The sequence below is a fragment of the Amborella trichopoda genome, chromosome 12 (assembly GCF_054954075.1).
Source record: "Amborella trichopoda isolate Santa Cruz 75 chromosome 12, AtrichopodaSantaCruz75HAP2 v2.0, whole genome shotgun sequence".
Lineage (NCBI taxonomy): Eukaryota > Viridiplantae > Streptophyta > Magnoliopsida > Amborellales > Amborellaceae > Amborella > Amborella trichopoda.
In genome coordinates, this window is record NC_142347.1 from 11,215,797 (window position 1) to 11,236,854 (window position 21,058).

Below are 21,058 nucleotides of genomic sequence, written 5' to 3' on the forward strand. Positions count from 1 at the left end.
TCTAAAAATTAGCCCAATGTATTGTTGACTCCACTTTTATCTCAAAATTTCCGGTGACAATTCAGTTTTGGCAATCATGTACATCTACATTACGACCTACTTTTAGTATGTTCACACATATTTTGGGTGGCAAAAATAAAAAATAGCGCCTGGAAGAGAGAAGAGACTAAAAAGGGGTTTTCAGACCACGGACAGTCGCAACCGAATTCCTGGCGCCGGCGACGAAACCAGGAAGAAAGAAAATGAAAGAGGAGGAATTGCCATTTTAGAGAGAGAAAGAGAGAGAGTTTTGTTGCAGTGCTCTTTCTCTCTCTAGGTGTTTTCCAACTTGAGCAAGAGGCATGTCTTCGATTGCAGAGAGGAAGGCGTTAGCTAACGCCTGCAAATCAGAAGAATGGTCGAAGGCGATTCGCATCCTTGACTCTATAATCTCCAAGTCCTTCTCTGCTCAGGACCTTTGGTATATCCTCTTCTCCTCTTATTTCCTACTTTCTCTGTCTACCATGTATCTTATGGTTTTTGCCCTAGAGTCAGCTGTTCTTGCTCTTTGGGAGTTGAGTTTATGTGGCTTCTTACCTTTCTTTGGTGTTTCCAGCAATAGGGCCTTCTGCTACAGACAATTGGAGCTTCATAAGCATACGATCAAGGACTGCGATAAGGCAATTGAGCTTAATCCTACACTGCTCCAGGCCTTCATTCTCAAAGGTATCTGCAATTTTCAATTTAGATTCTCGGGATAGATGTCCTTGAGCTTCTGTCCATTTAGACATTGATGCTCTCTCTGTCTGATGTTATGTTCTTCTCCAATGTTTTTATTATTTTATTCGCAAACTAAGTAGAATTCTTTGGTTCTTGGGTTTGCATTTCTTTCTTTCATCATTAACTATGTTTGGTTCGTTTTTGAATATCAGCTGTATTTCATTTCTTTCTGTAATAGTATACGAGTGTGGTGCATGTGCTGCTACACAAGTATTTAGGATATACAATGTTTTCACAAAGTGTGAATATGGGGCTCTATGATAGCGATAAACTCTGGTTAGTGTATTGCACATCCTTGAGCTTCTGTCTGTATAGACATTGATTCTCTCACACTCTCTCTATCTATCTCTCTGATATTATTTACTATGTTCTTCAATTATTATTTGATATTTTAGTCTCAAACTACATCGAGTTTTATGGTTCTTGGATTGCATTTCTTTCGTTCTTAATTTTTTATTGGTAACTGCATTTTATTTATTTTTTATTGTTAACTTTATATCATTTCCGTCTGTGAAGCATAAATTCGTGGTGAATGTCATATATGAGTCCTTAGAATGTACAAATTTTGTACAATTGTGAATATGGGATAAAAGCCATAAACTGTGTTTCTGGGGTTCTTGTGTTGCATGTCCTGACACTTTAATGTATATATGGCTATTGTGTGTCTGCATGCGTGTGTTTTTTTGGGTGGTGGAGGGTGGCGATATTATGTTCTGCTCATAACACTTAAAACGGAGGTTCACATACTTGGCCTCGGGCCCCTGCCGAGCCTAGTAACTTGGGTGATTGGAGTGGACTCGCATGAATAGTGTACGGGGCCAAAGAAGTCCTAAACATCAAAAAATAAATTCAACAAATTTGTTTAAAATAAAATACAAATAGCAAAAATAAAACTAAACTAGAAACAACATAACACGTCCAACTAAGTCTTGGAAAAAAAAAGAAAGATGAAACATGGTTTTGAGAAAAAGTTGATTATAGCTGTAGATATTTCAAAACAATCCAGAATAAGAGAAAAATATATACATCGGGCATATGATAAGAAAAACTTAGAAATCAAAGCCGAAAGAATCCAAAATATATATAAAACATTTATACATTGATTTCACAGTTTAATATAATGTTTGTTTATTTTTAGTTTTTAGTTACCCTTAGTTTACTTTAATACTTGGCTTGGAAGTGGCTGAGTCCGAGTAACTCGGCGGAGTCCGAGTGGACTTGGCTGAGTCTGCCAAGTTATTCATCAAAAGCACTAAAAAAGTTAACAACTATAAGATTCAATCAGGTCTCATGGTATTACCATGGCTCGTTAAGATCACGAGGCGAGTCGACATGGGCTAGCCTTGAGTTAACTTCTCGAGTTTTAAAGCATCGAAAAGGAAATTGCGAGTTTCAAATTACGCATCTCTTGAGGTATTTGATACTTCCAAAAAAGAGTCATTGTGAAAGGCAATTAACAATTTCAAAAAAAAAGAAAAAGAAACAAAAGAGTCATTGTGGAAGTTGAGACGTTATGTAGGGTCTGATACTTTATGAGAATTGCTCCATTTGTTTTGCTTTTTCTTTTTCATTAGTTACTTTTTGAGAATTGTTGGAAAGGATTTGTATTTGGTTTGAGAGAAAAGTTATTTTGATAGGAGGTGCTTTGAGAGGTTTCACTGTATGTGTGTCAACATTTGTTTGTGATCTAGTGGTCCTAGATTTACATCAGGGGTTAGCGTTGAGCCCATACCTTTTTGTCCTAGTTATGAATGATTTAACTAGGCACCTACAAGATGAGGTGTCGTGGTGTATGTTGTTCCCGGATGATATAATTTTGATTGATGAGACCAGAAGCGGCGTCAACACAAAGTTAGAAACTTTGGACTGATGCTCTAAAATTTAAAGGTTTTAAAATTAGCTGGACTAAGACATAGTATATGGAATGTAAGTTTCGAAATAATAGGAGTAGAAACTAGGAAGGAGTTAAGATTGACGATGACGAAATACCAAAAAGAGCACATTTTCGATATCTTGGGTCGATTAATCCAGAAAAATGGAGAGATTGATGAAGATGTCACACATAGAATTAGAGCTGGGTGTGCAAAGTAGAGATGTGCAATCAGAATTTAATGTGATCGCTGCATATCAATAAGTTGAAGGGCAAGTTCTATAGAACAGTTGTGAGACTAACTTTGCTTTATGGGGCAGAATTTTGGGCGTTCAAGAAATAATATACCTATAAGATGAGTGTAGCTGAGATGAGGATGTTGAGATGGATGAGTGGCAAGACAAGAAGGGATAGAATTTGAAATGAATACATTTGGGAGAACTTAGGTGGCTCCAATAGGCGATAAGATGAGAGAAAGTAGACTTGGGTGGGCTGGCCATGTGCAGCGTAGGCCCAGTACAACACCTGTTAGAAGGTGTGAGTTAGTTCAAGTGGAAGCCTCAAAAAGGCCAAGAGGTAGGTCCAAAGGGCATGGTTGGAAGTAGTGAGAAAAGATATGGAGACTTATGGCCTCACTGAGGTTATGGCCCTTGATAGAGTAGAATGATAGACCATGATTCGTGTAGCTGACCCCAAATAGTTGGGAAAAAGGTCTGATAATGATGATGATGATGATCTAGTGGTCTCAGTTTCCTTTGTGCTTCATGATTGAATTAGAGCTTTAATATTATTTCTAATGTATAATATTATTTCTAATGTACTAATTATCGAAATTCATGCTTGATTTAGTGCCAAGGTTTAAAAAAAATGCTAGGCGACCGGCCTGGCGCTTAGCACCTAGGTGCTAAGAGGGTGCCTAGAACCTAAGGTGCCCTGAGGTAAAAAATTGCATATATGTGCTGTTTGAAAGGACATAGTTTAAGATGTTTGTGTTAATTTTATATTTTTTTGCATTTATATGTATTCTAACTAACTTTTTCCATTCAAATATGTACTCGTGAAGGTTGAAACTTGTTCAAAATTTAAAATCATTAAAAATTTAGTGAAAGAAGTCAAAAACATAAACAAGTCCATGATGCATTAGCCTCCAACTATCCAATCCAAACTGAGTACGGCATATTCCAAACTGACACACAAACACAATTACAATTAGACAAGATGAAATACAAAAGAGAAGTATACATATAATCTTTTGACATTTGCTTTATTTGTCAAGCAACTCACCATTATACATATATATGGTCTATGTAACTTTCATGCCTTAGTTCTCTAGTTTCATAGCATTGTGATTATTCATGAAATTTTTATTAAAATGGTTTTAAAGTATGCTTCCTTAAAATCAAAAAAAGTTATTCCTGGATCGAAGTTTATTAAAATGAACCGAAAAAGGATAAAGAAGTATGCTTTTTTCCAATCAGGCTGAAACAATGGAGTGCAAGCTTTTGGATGTTTTCTCAAACCTAAGATTCTTTTTTTGATTCACAGAAATATCAAATCAATTGATTTGGGGGCTTAAATTTGATTTCTTTTTTCACTTTGGGGTTTTAAAATATTCTCAAGTTTCATATATGTAAATTTTGTGGGTCAAAATGAGCCAAAGTGCCCTTAACTTTAATTACAAAAAAGGGGCCCAGTACCTAGGTGCTCGCCAAGGATTGGGCCCCTGGGCGGGCGCCCGCCAGTTAATGGCCGCCTTGGCCAGGGTGTGAACCCTAAGGTTCCGCCTAGGTGCTCGATAGCCCTTTTTTGAACACTGTTTAGCTTATTGATCTTGTCACTCTTTCTTTGCTTTCTTTGTACTACCCAACTCTTTGACACTTTGACCTATCATGGGGTCATACTGGTAAGTTGGATGAAAAAGAAACATGACACATTGTATGCTATCATTTATACAAGTAGCCCATTGAGGCTTTACATGTGACTCAACAAATCTCAATAACCTATCCAGTGGATCCATCAGTCTTATTCTTGTAAGTGTTAATTTATTGTCCATAGCCTCTTTGAGAACTTCAATCCAGCCATTGCTCGTTGACAGTATCTCTATTGGGATTGAGGCCTGTTTGAGTATTGGGGGCATATTGATAAACAATGGCAACATTGGTTGGCATTCCGCATTCTTTAACATCCTTTTGAGGTATTTTATGGCAGAAGCATGTGCACTTCTTGCTGTGCTTGTGGAAATCTCCTAGCATATTTTGGGTTCCTAATGGCAAATTACTAACAATATCTTCTTTTAAGGAAACATTTTTTAGAAAACCATAAGAAAAAGGAAGCATCTTTTGGAACTAGAAGATTGATTAGAAAACCTATGATATTGTTTCCTGCATGCAACTAATATGATTTCTTCAAATATATTATCTTACACGTGAAGCTGCCAATGACGTGTTGTGATCCTAGTTAACCTTTCCTAAAAAGAAAAAACAAATGATGTGTTGTGATCCTTCCTATTGTTTTTCTTTCTTAGTTAATGCACAGCCAGGTTGATAATTTCAAGCCAGAATCCCGTGCATGAAGCTTGAATGGTATGTTTTTGGGGACGACCTGCAATAAATGCATGAGGTTGAGAAATTTTTTTGTTTTTTTTTCCTGTTTTTTGAGACCAAATAATAGAAAATTACAATAACACCTTAAATTCTAAAACTAAAAGATTTTATTCTCCCATGGGAATATATATCCATTTACTCCCTTGGATACAATTAAACTAGGAGTATTTTTAGGAATTCAAATTTTGTAGATGTAACCTCTTCAACTCATACTCTAACCTCAATAAAATTTTTTCCAAATTGCACTTGCTGTTAGGGTTGAGTATTTACCTGGTTTTGATCCGAAACCTGAATTTCAGACCCTATCCGGATTCGGTATGGATCCAAGATTTGGATTCGATGGGTTGGATCCGTATCCAAAATTTGAATTCAAGTGGTAATTCAAATCGGATCCGGGTACAAGTGGATTCACCCAGTTATTAAAATATTATATATTATTTTATATATACATATATATTATATAATAATTTTTGGTTATATATATATATCCGGATGCGGATCCCATGTATACTTTTCACATCCAGATCTAGATCTGAATATTCTGGATTCGATCCGGTCTGAATTTGGATCCGGATCCCATTTATACTTTTCAAATCTGAATTTGGATCCCCGTGGATCTGAACCCGATCTGACCCATTCTCAGCCCTATCTCTATGGGCTTGAAAAAAAACAAATCTCAATATTGACTAGAGACTGTCCAATTTTTGGATGGTGAGATCTAAGTGTTAGACAACTCAAAATTCAAATTTTTTATTTTGAAAATAATTATCTACTGATCATTATGTGGTTCCCAAAATTTCAAATCGAAAAAGTTCCTAAGTAGGTCTTCTACCCGAGGGAGTAAGTGCATTGTGTGGTCCTGTAAGAGCATACTATACATGTTTTTTTTGGGTAAGTAAAATGGGTGAGTAAGTCTGGAGAGGGTCCCTACCCTTGGTAGGAATTGAGACCAGGACGTACATACTATACATGCTTAATGCTAAAATATGTAACAAGATCACATTATTTGTTATTGTTTATGATTTCCTTTAAAAATGAAAGCTTGAATTTCAGGGGTTATTGCAGCTGATGTTGACATCACCTGTCGCTGTTCATTTATGATTAGTAGACTCAATATTGCAGCTAGAGTTGTCATGTTGCGACGTTGTAACTTTGGCGAACATGTCTTGTTTTATCAATCAAATTGTGTTGCAAGGTGTAGATTATTGGGAAAATTATAGGTACCCCCATCGACCCTACTTTCTAGGCATGCCATGCCCCCAATATATTGTAAATCACACTCCTAACCCCAAAACTTTCTATTATTGCAACCACCCAAAGTAAAAAAGAGGGCTTATTTTTGGACTGAAATACCCCCTTTTTAGGCCACGTTTTCCAGTTTCTATCTCAATGCCAGTCCATCACAAAATGTGGTAGACTGACACAACTTGCTAGACTGGCATGACTTGAGTACAGAATCGGTCCTACACATATTTTGTGCTGGGCCTGCTCTATATTTAAGTTGTGCTGGTCCAAAAAATGTGCCGGACCTACACATTTTTTAATGTGTCGGACTGACACGTTGGGTGTCACGTTATGGAATCATGGGTTAAAACCTGAGGGGGTAGGGTAGGTGGGGTATTTTGGTCCAAAAAATTCACTTTTTTACTTGGGGGGTTGGTCGCAAAGAAAAATAGTGTTGATATTAATATTGCGGTATCTCATGTGTTTGGAGGGAGGATGCCTAGAAAGTACAAATTGGGGGGAGGTTATTATTTTCCCTAGATTATTTAATGTTATTAGTATTAGGTTGATTCTGCGTGTCTTCATTTTACTTATTTGTTAAATTTCATGCAAACTTTTGGGGAAAAAAAAAGGAAAAAAAAAGAAAGAAATTATGCAATACCTTAAATCAAGAAACACTTCCAAGTGTTGCTTGTCGTTAGAATGCTGTGCTCGTATTGTCTTCGCATTGATCATTTTTGTTATCTGTTCTAGGTTGTGCTTTGTCCTCTATGGGGAAGATTGAGGATGCTTTGTGTGTCTGGGAGCACGGTTATGGGCGTGCAGCCAGCCATTGCACTGATTTGAAACAAATACTGGAATTGGAAGAGCTGTTAGCTAATGCTAAACTAAATGGACATGCCGTCTGTGAAGAGCAGGCCATGGGATCGTCTTGCACAGTTACATCTAGTTCTGAATCAGACAGCGGAAGTGCCCCCAAATCACATCGAAACGATCAGAATATTGAAATAACTTCTGCTATTGTCAATGCCTGTGAAAGTGTTGGTGTTATGGAGAAGAATTCTATTACTATTGAACCACATGATGTTGGCGGTGTTGTGGAAGAGAGTTCTGTTATCAGCACACCACGTGAAGGTGTTATGGAAAAGAGTTCTCGTGCTAGGGTTTCAAAGACTACATCAGTATTTGTGGATTTTCGTTTATCTCAAGGAATAGCAGAGGTTAATGCTTCTTTGTCATGTAGAAATTAAAATACTATTAGTTGGATTTGCTATCTTGGGAAATTTTTGATTGCATCATACATATTAAACTGAGAATACCTACCACATATATAACTACTATAATCCAGGCAAATGATTCAAACATGGCTTGTGGAGGGGCGCAAGATGCCCCAAGATGCTAGCATACCCATACTACCTCTTGGTGATATGATGCTACCATTACCTACAAATAAATACCTACCTGAGCATGGTCTCCAGCCAGTCCTTGCAGGTACCAAATTTGAACATTGAATATATATTTGAACATTGAATATATATATATATATATATATATATATATATATATATATATATAGGGAAAAGTTTATATATAGAGCCGAGGCTCTAAACAATCAAATTCGAGCCTACCACAAAAATTTCACTAGAAGAGGTTGTTTCTATGGCCAAATATTGATCATCTCGACATCAAGATGTATGGACATAAAAAAAAATAGATTTCAAGTTTTGGAGATAGTGTATTTTAATAACGCATTTTTGGACTGTCAATTTTCAAGATTTTCAAGTTTTCATAGATCTATCGATTTACTCTATTTTTGAAGCTTTAAACTTTATAAATAAAGATTAAAATATATTTTAAGGCTATCACTAAGATTTCCAATATTGAAATCACATTTCTCGACACTATTTGAAGGTAGGGTCTAATTTGATTGTTTAGAGCCCAGGCTCTATACAAATCGCGCCCATATATATATATATATAGGGAAAAGATCCTGTCAACCCACAGGCTGATAGCTACAGTGTCAGCCAATGGCCCAGGTTGAATCTCGGCCGATCTGACGGTCACGACCTTATTTCGTGTTTGAATTTTCATTTGTTTTCTACAAATCCAAATCACTGGAAATTTGGAGCATCTATTCTTCAAAAATAGAAGAATCTAATAAACATATAAAAAAATAATTTGTAAAATATTAATTGATATTTCGGGGGTATTTTGATCAATTTATATTTTACGAATTATTTTTGTATATTTTTATTTGATGTGCCTGATGAGAAGAATGAGCGCCTAAAATTTCAAGTGATTTGGATTTGTAGAAAAAAATGAAAATTCAATTAGGAAATAAGATTGTAATCGTCATATCAGCCTATATTGAATCTGGTTCAGTGACTGACACTATAGCAGTCAGCCCGTGGGTTGACAGAATCCACTCCCATATATATATATATATATATATATATATATATATATATTAACTTGAGAAACTCTACTTTTACTCAACTTGAACAGTTGCTGCGTTTTTTGTAAATGAGAACTGGGTATGCCTGAGTGTTTCATATATGTTTATTTTGGAGATTTTGTTATCTAAGTGGGCATCTCTGAAGTAAGAGCATTGTGGATTTCATTCGTTTTAGAAAGGTCGACTCCAGCCGAGTCCGAGTAACTTGGCTCGAGTAGTGCCGCTTACTGTGGCAGCAAAAAAAAGTCAAAAGAATTATAAAAAATGAAAAAAAAGGAGGAAATGTATGTTTAAAGTAGGATTAAGCAAAACACTTCAAAATGAGGTTACAAGAGCAGTAAAAAAATAGATTTTAAAAAATAAACTTATGATCGGGGTATTTTCAAAATAATTTAGAAACGATGGGAAAACGTGAAGATAAGTATTTGTGGCCAACACACTTTCCAATCTTAGCTAAAATGATAGAAAACAAACAAAAAACATATCACAAATAAATTCCTTAATTTCTGGAATTTTTATATATTCTTTAATTTTTTTTAATATCTTGGAGTGGTACACCAAACTTGGGGTATCTAGGGCTCTCTAGGGTGCCGAGCTTGAGTACTCGGCCCGACTACTTGGCACTCAGAGGAGTAGTCAAGTACTGGTTTTGATTCGGTGATGAGTTGGGTTCGAACCCCCATGATAGACCACATCGTTTTTTTTCCTCCTCATAAACACCAAAAAAAAAAAAAATTATTTTCCTTGTAGACTCTTCAAGTTGGTGGGTCAACTTCGTTTTTGGTAGGGATCGAGTTAATCACTGAGTTTGAGTTTTGAAACATTGTTATTAAATACATGTTCATGTAGTAACCAGGGCAGGGGTTTGCATGTTGGTTTCCAAAGCGTGTCTAAAGTTACACACGGCCCGAAAATTGCAAATATATAATAAAAAGTAATCTTTGTAATCAATTTAAAAAACATTAGTTGTTCTTAAGTTCCATAGTCACAATTCGGTGATTTATCTAACAAAAGAAAATCAATTAAAATTTATTTGCCTTTTGTCTTTCTTATATATTATTTGGCTTATTTTTTGGCAACATTGGCTTCTGAGTATATATACATTTTATACTCAACCTTCATTGGAATTTATGAAAAATATTTACAAGATGGTTATCCTGTAGAAGCTAATATATGTCTACATAAACGTTTAAAATTTATAAATAGGAATAAAATTTATAATATTTTGTCAATTGTCTTTAGCTTGGTCCTTGATGTTCTTTATTTTATTACTAGTTGCCAAAAAAAAGAGAAAAAGAAAGAAAATCCTTTTTCTTAAAGTTCTATTGATAATACAACTTCGAAAAATGATTCACTTAAGGAATCCATGACTTGATCGTAAAGTGCTTGATTCCAAGCTAGGAGGTCACAAGTTCAAATCATCTATGGGAGATTTCGTTTTCAAGAAACCTGGCCTCTTTTAGTCTAAACTTTCTGGTTGGACCCATTTCTAAGCATGTCAAATTGTTTCATTCTGTTAGAACGTGTCAATGCTCAAAACCATGCCCAAAAAGGGATATCTGGGTAACGAAGTTGTTACATATGAAGATTTCAATTAAGTGTATTCATCATTAGTGTTATGTTACAATATGTTTTCAGTTATATAAAATATAGTTTCTTTAGAATTTGCTATTTTGATTGTTCTTTTATTTATGTACAATTTTTATGTCCTGTATCAGCACTTAAAACCAAATCCTTGTCTTGTTTCATAGCATGAAGATTTTATGACTGTTGGAGTTACGTCCAATATGCTGGAACAAATTAAACTTGATCGTTCTCCAAGATATCCTGTTGTCACTAATATACTCTGTCAGCAGGTAAATGAAGGAAACTATGATCAAGCTGTGTCTACTTTTGAGAAGGTATGATTCGATCCTTGTGCTTTGGGAAATGTTTTTGTTATTCAATTTACATTTGTATGCTATTTGCTTTTGTCTTATGTAAGTATTATTTATATTAATATGGTATTTCTTACAGGTGTTGCAAAGAAATCCAGCATCTCCTGAGGCTTTAGTTGGAAGGGGAACTGCCTATGCATTCCAAAGAAAACTTGAACTTGCTATTGCTGACTTTACCATGGTAAGAGTATCTTTTTATTCATGAAATATCTGATGCTCTAATTTCATGATTGATCTTTTTCCTAACTGGAGTTTCATGAAGGCCATACAATTAGATCCATTGGCTGGAGAAGCATGGAAGAGGCGTGGGCAGGCTCGTGCTGCTTTAGGGGAGATTCCAGAGGCAAGGCTCATATCTCTATTGTCTTTGTAACTGAAGCATGGTATTGCCTATGCCACTTTCAATTCATGATGTGTTCATGCTGTTTCAGTTGGCATATTCTATGTTTGTTGTGCTATTATGAAAATCGTATTAGTCAAGATCGTGTGTTCTTTGATTTGAAGGGTGAGTAGGAAATTAGCCCTAATGTTCAATCTGCTGCCTTTGGCCTGTAGAATTGATTTGAAATTCGGGCAGGCAGCAATTTATATTACTATAATCTGGCTGAGATAGTCATGACCTTATGGACTACTATGAGATAAAACTTGCTGTAGTTTACATGTACAATTGATTAAACAAATGAGAGTTAGTTTAATAACATAGGGTCAGGTTGGGACGTGGTGTGTTCTGAGCAGAGTTGAATAGTATCCCGAGCCTCAAGAATTTCAATGAGCTCAACAAACTTCACTGCATATAAAAACTTGTTTGACTCATTTAAAACTCTTCTGACTTGGTACAGACTTAGTTGGTGCCCGAGGTAAGTAAAACTCAATGATTTTAAATCTTATTGCGCTCCACATTTGCTGATGTAGTTTGTGAATATGTGGCTTCAGAAGCTGCCTAGAACTTGCCTCATAAGGCTCTTGCATAGCTGCCACAAAAGGGATATATGTGCCCAATTAGAGTTGACTATGGGAGACTCATAGCTGCATGACAACCCTGACAAACCTGCTATTCTGAGGCATTTCCTGTCCAGTCTAGTTCATGCTAGGTGCTTTCTTGCATATTAGTGTGCATCTACTGTTTTTAAGAAGTCATACCTCTAGTGATTCATGTTGTTGTCTTTTTAACTTCAAAATATTTAGTTTTATTAGTAGGATGGTTTCTTTACATCAATTTAATTACCACTGTTCCTGTAATCATGTTTTTTATCAGCATTACTACCATTTAATATGTCATGGGTAGTATTTTTTGAATCTGGTCTTAGACTTGGAATCGGGCAGGGCCCTGGCCCAGGTCTAAGTTGGGGACTCACAATATTACTTGCGCTTGGCCGAGTCATCAAAACAATAATAAAGAAACCTTGGAAACTGGTGATACTGTGCCTGTTCGCAAGGTTTTTTAGTTAGACTCAGCACTTGCCAGGTGCAAGTGAAGTGACTCAGTTGAGTCTGAGTGTTTGAAACACCAATTATAAGAAACTTTGTTTATCAGGATTCTGTAGCTTGTAAGTACTGGAGATTTTGATAGATTGTATGAATGTGATCCTTTGGGGTCCAAGGTTGGCTTGGCAGCAGTTATTTTTTGATGGGTGTTTGAAAAGAAAGGAGTCTCCAAAGGCTATATCGACATGGTGGGAGATATGTAGGAGGGAGTGCTAACTAGTGTGAGGACAACTATTGGAGAGACCAGTGAATTTTCAGTGATAGTAGACCTACATCAACGGTCAGCACTGGGCCCATATCTCCTTGTTTTGGTTGGGGACGAGTTAACTAGGTACGTACATGATGAGGTATCATGGTGCATGTTGTTTGCGGATGACATAGTTTTGTTTGATGAGACTAGAGTGCAAAGTTAGAACTTTGGAGGGAGCTCTAGAATTGAAAGGTTTTAAAATTAGTCGGACTAAGATGGAATATATAGAATGAAAGTTTAGCAATAGTAGGAGTAGAAACGAGGAAGTAGTTAAGATTGATATCCAAGAAATACCTAAAAGAGGTTATTTTCAATATTTTAGATCAATAATCCAAGAGAATGGAGAGATTGAGGAAGATGTGCATAGAATTAGAGCTGGGTGGGCGAAGTGGAGATGCGCGTTTGGAGTTTTAATTGATCCCCGCATATCAATGAAACTGTGGGGGAAGATCTATAGGGCCGCTGTAAGACCAACCATGCTTTATGGGACAAAATGTTGGGCAGTCAAAAACAACATATCCATAAGATAAGTGTAGTTGAGATGAGGATGTTGAGATGGATGAGTGACAAGACATGAAAGGATATTCTAGAATGAATACATTCGAGGGAATTTAAGTGTGGCTTTAATAGGTGATAAGATGAGCGAAAGTAGACTTAGGTGAGCTGACCATGTGTAGTGTAGACCTAATACAACAACGGTTGGGAGGTGTGATTTGGTTCAAGTGGCAGGCTCTAAAAGGGCATGGGGAAGGTCCGAAAGGATATGGATGGAAGTAGTGAGAAAAGATATGGTGACATATGATCTTACTAAGGGTATGGCCGTTGATAAAGTGGAATGGCATAATAAGATTCATGTAGCCGACCCTAAATAGTTGGGATAAGGCTTGGATGATGATGATGATGATGATAGTGATCCATTTCTTTAGTGTTGGAAATAATAATAATTATTATATCTGAGGGTATGAATGTGTTTTATTGTTGTTTAGGACTTATGTGTCCTGTTTCATTCTTCATGGGAAATATTGTAATTTGATACACTTTATTAAAATAAAAGGAGGTGCGCTATGGTCATTCTAGACCATCACGCCACTCTATTTCTCCTCTCTTCTCCTCTCTTCCTCATGCCACTCCCTCTCCTTCTCTCTCTTATTTTCTTCCTTCTTCCTCCTCTTCCCCTCTCTTACTATTATCTAATAACTTATTTTTACTTTTTCACCTCTTCCTTGTATATACCAGATACTAATCAATGCCACCTAATTTACTTCCAGGCTATTGAGGACTTGACTAAAGCGTTGCAATTTGAGCCAAAGTCATCAGACATCTTACATGAAAGGGGTATTTCCATGAAACATAATTCTTCACTGGAGTTTCATTTCAGTATAATATCAATCATGTGGCATGTTTAGGCCTTATTTTGCTTATCAACTTTTTGTATATGCGTCTTGCATTAATGCTTTTGCACATTTGCATTTTTCAAATTATGTCATAGATAGGAAAGTTTTGTGTGTCCAGTTTTAGTAGTTCACTAAACCTAGTGGATTGATGTTCTATGAGTACCAACTGACTGCAAATATGATTCTATGGAGTTTGGCTTCAACTTATCAAATTCGCACCATGCTGCTGTTGTGTTTTATCCTAAGGGTGTAAGTATGCATGTGCATAATGTTTGTTCATGATGACTTTTTGGATGTATTTACTTATGTATGTATGTACTTATGTATGTATGTATCTCTGTTTGTCTGTATGAATGTATGTAGGCGTCTGTAGGATAGAACCCTTTCCCTTGCTGTTGTTTCCTGCATTACTTATGGTTTGGCTGTGTTGTGAGGAACCTTCAATGATCAAATGGAGGCAGCCATGCATTTTCCAAGGTATAGGACTTCCATTTAGTCACGAGTGGGAGTGTGTAGTTTTGTTCTCATGTAGTGAGGTAAGCCACCTGTCAATAATGCCAGGTTATTTTCTATCAAGTAGTTTGTGTCCAAAATGCGCAGATATGGCTAACAAGGCTATAGTATTAGTTTTTTGTGATTTTATAAATGGGTCGAAGCTCCAAGATAACTGACTACAAGTATATTGTTCATTTTGAAGAATTTGTACAATGTAGCTCTAGGCCCTTCCTAATAAGGGCATTTAAGGAACTTGCTTGGATGCAGATTTTGTCTTTAATTTATGCTCTATGATGTCCCAAGCTATATGAATCAACTTTTTCGATCAGTGTAATGCACAAGTCTTTGTAAGGGAAGACCTTGGTTTTCTGTACTTGATCCACTATCCAAGGGATGGTAGTGTTTGTCTTGCTTATTATCTGCGGATTACCCGTGATTGTATTAATGATCAGCAGTGTTTCAAAAAGCGCTACGCGGGTCCTAGGCGGATTGGGGGGTCCAGGCCGCCCAGCGCCTAGGCGGGCACCCAGAACCTGGGCGGCCCAGTTGAATCCAAATAAGGATTATGCAGTCCAGTTGAATCCCAGTAAGGATTCTGCAGTTATTTGAGTATCAGACTATCTGTTATATTCAAATTATTCTACATATTAGCACTTAGCACACATTCCATGAGCATAACCATAATCCATACGCCGGTTCATACTCCATAATCCATATCCAATTAAAACTTAAAATATGCCAACCAACCGAATTATAAAACTATGAAAGTAATACTTGAAAACTCAAAAGAATCTTCAATAGTTCAAATGTTCAATACACAATACTTCAATCAAAGACTCAAAGTTCAAACTTCAAAGTAACAAAGTTTAATAATTATTCAACAATCAACATTCATTCATCATCAGAAAATCTTGGGTTAGCTGCATTGGCATCATATTCATCGGAGTCGACGGAGTTGTCACCCTCCTCGACATATTGCGACTCGGTCTTCCTCCGCCTCTTGTGAATCTGCCTCTTCTTCTTCCTCTTCCTCCACCCTTGTTCTCTGTGCGGAAGCTTTAGCAGCCCTAGGAGGGTCAGCTGATGTCCCTGAAGCATCCGTGACCATGTCCCATGTCAATCCTTCGTGCCTCTTGACCTCATCATAATCAACTAACCACTCCATAGCATTGTCCATATTTTTTGATCTGATAGGGTCTCTATTATCTCTCTTAGCAAATATGTCCTTCATGAATCGATTGTACTTGACATAGACAAGGTCATTGAGCTTCTTTGATTCAAGCATGTTCCTTTTCTTTGTATGAACCTAACAAAATAAAATGAAAGTGAATTAATTAAAATCTAATATCTATGGTTTATGCCTCCCCGTTTGTATTCTTTTCACAAAAATTGCATCTTATGCAATTTTTATCATTAGGATCTGGGTTATAACTGTATTTCCAGCCAGGATCACTACTCCTATTAGATCCCGAAGAAGACATCTAAAAAATAATGCAAATTATTAAAGGCTAAAGTAATAAAGAAAATCACTTACTTTGAGTAACTGAGTTTGATTGCTCAATCTTCAAATTTTCACCTCAAAGATGTTTTTAAATACTCAAACTCTTCTAAAACACCCCCTAATAACTTTGCAAAACATTAAAAAGTAAATATAGTACCAACAGGTGATGTGTTGATCAATTTTGGTTAACTTTGAGTATCCCTTCGATCTTGAAAAATTCGCCACAATCTAATTTTTTTGTGGTTTTTCTCTCTCTAAATTTGGCTCAAACAAGGTTTAGGTTTCAAATGAACCTAAAACCCCAAATTTTGGGCCTTAAAAACAAGGAAGAATAACCAAATTTGCCCCCACCGAAATGGATTTCCGTCCCTGGGCGTGGCGGAGGCCTTGGGCGGCCGCCTAGGGCTGGTGCTAGGCGGCTGCCCAGGTCTGGTGCTAGGCGGCTGCCCAGGTCTAGTGTTAGGCGGCTGCCTAGGCGGATTCCGTACAACCTAGGCGGCCGCCCAAGGATGGACCGCCCAGATTGGCTACTTAGGCCTAGGCGATGTGCCCAGGTCTTTCGGACCGTCTAGGTAGCCGCCTAGGCGCTGGGCGGTCTGCTTTTTAAATCATTGATGACCAGGATTGAAGCGTGAAGCCCTTTTTGTCACTCCAGGAGCTGAGTGAAGTTCCATGGAGGGCGATAGTTGTTTTGTTTGTCTACCTTTGGTAGTTTGAAGATCATGAAAAAGGAAAGCTGGGGAATGCACTAGGGCTTCAGAAATGGAAATTGTAAGAAGTACTTCTACCATTTGGCACAACTCTTTGCCTTCCAACCGTCTCTTTTAAGAAGATATCAGAGGGGTATATATAGATCTGGTTGAGGCCGAGGTCACATGCATTGAGCCAAAGACATCAGTTAGCATCTCCAAGTTGTCTTGTATGTTATATTTTTTAGTGAACATGGTATCATCATTTTTAATGAATTATTTATTTATAAGTTTATCTAGGATTTTGGAATTTAGATTGTACCGGAAAGTTTTGAAAAAATTGGGTGATGCAATTTTTAATGATCCAGTATGAAGACATTTATAAAGAGAACTAAACTACAAGTATGTAGTATTGATTATAATGTTAATGTCGATAATAATTAGCATATTTATGTAAGAAAGGAAAATATTACATGAATATTATCCACCTTGAAATAGGTTCACACTGTCAAGCAAACTCTTCAATTTCTAGGTGTGTGATGGATGAGCATGGGTAACGAAGGCTTCTGCAGTGATGATTAGCATCATCTATTCCTCAAGAAGCTATAACCATATCTCTCCTCTTTTGTCTATGGCCCGGGTCATGCCCAAAACCCTTACCCCTGGCCTTGTGGAACTACTATTGAGGGTTTATTGTAGGTTCCCTTGTTGAGGTCGTAGAGATTCTCAAAGATGTTTTTTATGGGCCACGAGAGCTATGTGGTCTCTTTTGTGTGGAAGAAGGGCCTATGAGAGCAAGGGCTATATCCTCAACAAAATTTCTGCACGGCATGTAGTCATGTACATATGACAACTGCATTTTGGGAAGAAACCCTATATAGAGGGACACATGTACATGTGCATAGAGAGAGTGCGCCCTTTGCACTATGTCTGCTGCTAGGGGGAGGAAGGGAAGGGGGAGGAGCTGTAAATCCACATACAGGGACTATGGTTCCACTGTTTATTGGCTAATTTTGACGGGTCAATCATGAGTCCATGCACTTGACTGTGGGTCATGTATCTCATTGGGTTAATTTGAGAAGATAGTTGTGGTTCATGGATCCTGGCATTGGTGCAGTGCCTTGATATTCGTTTTTTCTTTTTTTGATTGTTGCCTTGGTATTCACTTATTTTTGAGCCATTATGTACCTGTCCACTTCTAAGTTGGATTTTTTTGGAACTCTAGAAATATTGTTTTCAACTAAAATTTGTTACTGTGAATTTTTTAGAATTTAAAAAACAAGTTTTAATAGTGTAAGAACTCCAAAAGGGTATTTTTGTAATTTTAAATAGTCGGGGTATTTTAAGAATTACAAATTTTATAGGTAGGACCCAAATGGGGCTACGGACCTAGTCCCATAGCTATGGTGCCCACTAGGGGCTATCACATGGGGCCCCCTTGGGCCACACACCCCTCTTTGTGAGATGCCCAAATATTTCCCATTTAGATGGGATTTATTTGTGGTGTAATATTTTATTAAAATATTTTGTTAGTTAAAAATTATCTGGAAATATTATCTTTGTGAAAACTATTTAAGAAAATATTATTCTTGTATCGAGTTTATCTTTCACCAATTTGAATTAATTTGAATTTCTTTATTAAACCTTTGTGAGAGAAAAGGAATTCTATATAATTCTATAGGATATGTTCGATTGGTCAAAGTTCTAGATAGATTAGAAGTGCATATAGGTCAAATATCAAGGGATAAGGTTCATACATATTCACTCTAGATCATGATGACTGATCTTGGAGATGAATGACTTAAATCTTTTCTCTCACCTCATAGATCTCCTAATAATCCTAGATAATGTTGAACTCCTAATCTAACTGGGACTCCCTAGGCCCTAGAGGCCCTTATAAATATAAAGGATCTCCCCCTCATTCAGCACATCAGATATCTCTCTCTCTCTTTCTCTCTCTCTCCTCTCCACACCATTCTCTCTTTCTCTCTCTTTATCTCTCGTCTCATTCTCTCTAGCTCCTCTATCTCCTCTTTACAAGGTGGCCTGCCACCCCCTCCCACCTCCGCCCTGCGTAGGTGTTGGGGTGACACGCACCTCAAAGGAGAAGCTAAGGAGGGGGGACACCCTACCCTCTAGTTTTTAGAATTTTTAGGAGGTGCCATCTTGGCAATGCCCGTAGGTTGAAAAATGTTTCTTTTTGAAACCCTAATTGTGATCCTAGCTCTCTTGCCCCATACGTTTCATAAAGGGAGTCCGAGAGGTGCTTCTCAGTTTTAGATTGGTGGATTCAACAGGTTCTAGGATCAAGTGCGTCATTGGTCGGGTGATTTGGTGTGGGGCGTGCTAAGCTTTAATGGGATAGACCTAGGCAACAGTTAGTTAGTCTTCTCCATGTTAATTTAATTTATTTACTAATGTTCTTGTTTATTTATTTCTGAAGTTGTTAAGTTTTATTCAGTTTGAAAAAAGTTCTTTTTTTTGGCATTTAGTTATTAATATCCTAGATTGTTGCCTATTTTATTATAATTGTGGTACCTGCAATAGAATTTTCAGCGACTAATAAAAGAAAAGAAAAATTTGAATTTACAACCTGGAATTCTACAATATCACTTCTTTCATTGGTATCGGGGCTACTTTTGTTACTGACATATTTTAGGAATTCTTTTTATTTTTCTTGAGTCAAGAACATGGCTGTCAAGAGTTCATGGTTCAACTATTAAAAACTGAGAAGTTTGATGGGAAGAACTATATTATTTAGAAGAGAAAGACATGTTATGTCCTATTCGAAGGACTTAGTGGATGCAGGGGTCCTTTCTCAGTATATGTGCATTTCGCTTGCTAATGGATCAACTATGTAAGAGTGGCTTTCCATTTGTGACCATTTATGCACATGCTATGAGAAGGTTCAAGGTCAGGAATTTGAGCTTATGTCCTCTCAGACCTAACGTTCTCATATTGGGCTATAACACAGAAAATGCTTGAGCTTGTGTCGCACACCATAATCAATATCACATTGCCCTGGCCAATGCAAGTTCAGTTGGTAGAACCACCTGTGATTCAGCTACTGATGTCGGTTTCCATTCCTACCAATGCTAACCCCTTTCAAAATAACCCACTACTAGCAGTTAACATTCACAAAAAAAATAAAAATCACGGTCATGAGGCATTAAAAAAAACCGATCCTGACTAAAGGTAACTGTCAAAACCCTTTGGGTGCCTCTCACATACACACAAATCTCATGATAATCGAGGTTTGAGACTCTTGGTGCTAGTGCAACAAGATCTTAGAGTCACATGGCTCTCACTCACTCCCACTGTGATAAAGAGCTATCAAGAGAAAATAGTATGTTGGCAACGCCTTTAAGGGCCACAACTCCAACAGGTTGAACCCATGCTGCTAGCAAATAAATACTCAAAAAACACACTCCAACGAGCATATAAGTGCGAAAATTCACCAATTGAGGTGGGTGATTCCCAGTGGAGTCACCAGAAGGTCTGCCGCGCTCGTGTGTGGTGTGTGCGGATTTGTGAATTTGTGATTCTGAAATCTTTATGGATAAAGCAAAATTCAATAACACATACAATAAAGCACAACAAACTTTCATTATATGAAGTAAAATAGTACAAAATGCACAAGACAATTACCTCCCATTTTAAAGGTTTGGATCTCGGGTCGTATTGGGACCCCCTCTTAGACCTCCAGTTTTTTGTTATTGGTTGAAGTCTCACACTCTCTTGGACTCTTGTTGACCCATGGGCCTTTGGGGTAATACCCTAATTTGTCCCGAAAGGGGGCCAATTTGGTGACAGAATCCTACTAGCCCTTGAGGTATTTGTTCTCGAGTAGGGAGGGCTACCCTAGTATTCTAGGCTCTTGAAGGGTTTTGGAGTGTGGATGATTTTGCACTTTGTTTGCTTGTTGGGGACTAGTTTAACCATTTTGCTTGGTTAGGGATTAGGGTTGGGTGTAGAAAATCAACCAACGGTGAACCCAGGGTTAGGTTTCTCAATTTATGTTACTCTCTCTGAGGAACTCTTGGGTTGTGAAACTACACAAATGATTCTCCTCCTTTGATATTGGGTGCTATACCTTTTTTATGTTGGGGGTTTCAGAGTAGGGTAGATTATGCACTTTATGGGGGCAATGTTGGGGTGATATTGTCCCGTCAAAACTAAAAAATAACAGAATTTTGGGTCCCAAATGCACAAATTTTCAGTCTGGTCCCTCACAAGCGCTTCCCCATCCCATGCCTACGGTATGAGGGCCTTATTTCTATTAAGTTTTTCTTATGCTGAGAGGAAAAGGAGGCACTTTAGACTTTTTGCTTGAAAAGAACTGGGCAATAGAGGCATGCTCAGGACAATGTATTCATATATTCAAATAAGTGGTGTT

The 21,058-nt window shown here is 37.3% G+C and overlaps 1 protein-coding gene across 14 annotated transcripts in view; it reads left to right on the forward strand.

Moving 5' to 3' along the window:
- The first annotated feature begins 270 nt into the window (after positions 1-270).
- Positions 271-21,058, forward strand: part of SRFR1 (Tetratricopeptide repeat (TPR)-like superfamily protein) — a 108,081-nt gene continuing 87,293 nt past the window's right edge. For 11 of the 14 annotated variants that reach the window (XR_016045732.1, XR_016045734.1, XR_016045733.1 and 8 more), the window contains exons 1-7: positions 271-460; positions 596-705; positions 7,210-7,676; positions 10,768-10,812; positions 10,928-11,029; positions 11,111-11,191; positions 13,852-13,918. Coding sequence is in view for 8 of the 14 variants with exons in the window: in XM_088853573.1 (XP_088709699.1) it covers positions 342-460; positions 596-705; positions 7,210-7,676; positions 10,768-10,812; positions 10,928-11,029; positions 11,111-11,191; positions 13,852-13,918 (991 nt within the window). In the remaining 6 variants the exon portion in view is untranslated. Of the gene's footprint in view, positions 461-595; positions 706-7,209; positions 7,677-10,767; positions 10,813-10,927; positions 11,030-11,110; positions 11,232-13,851; positions 13,919-21,058 lie in introns of those variants that run through there. The other 3 variants (XM_088853577.1, XM_088853578.1, XM_088853581.1) reach the window with 2 other exon arrangements.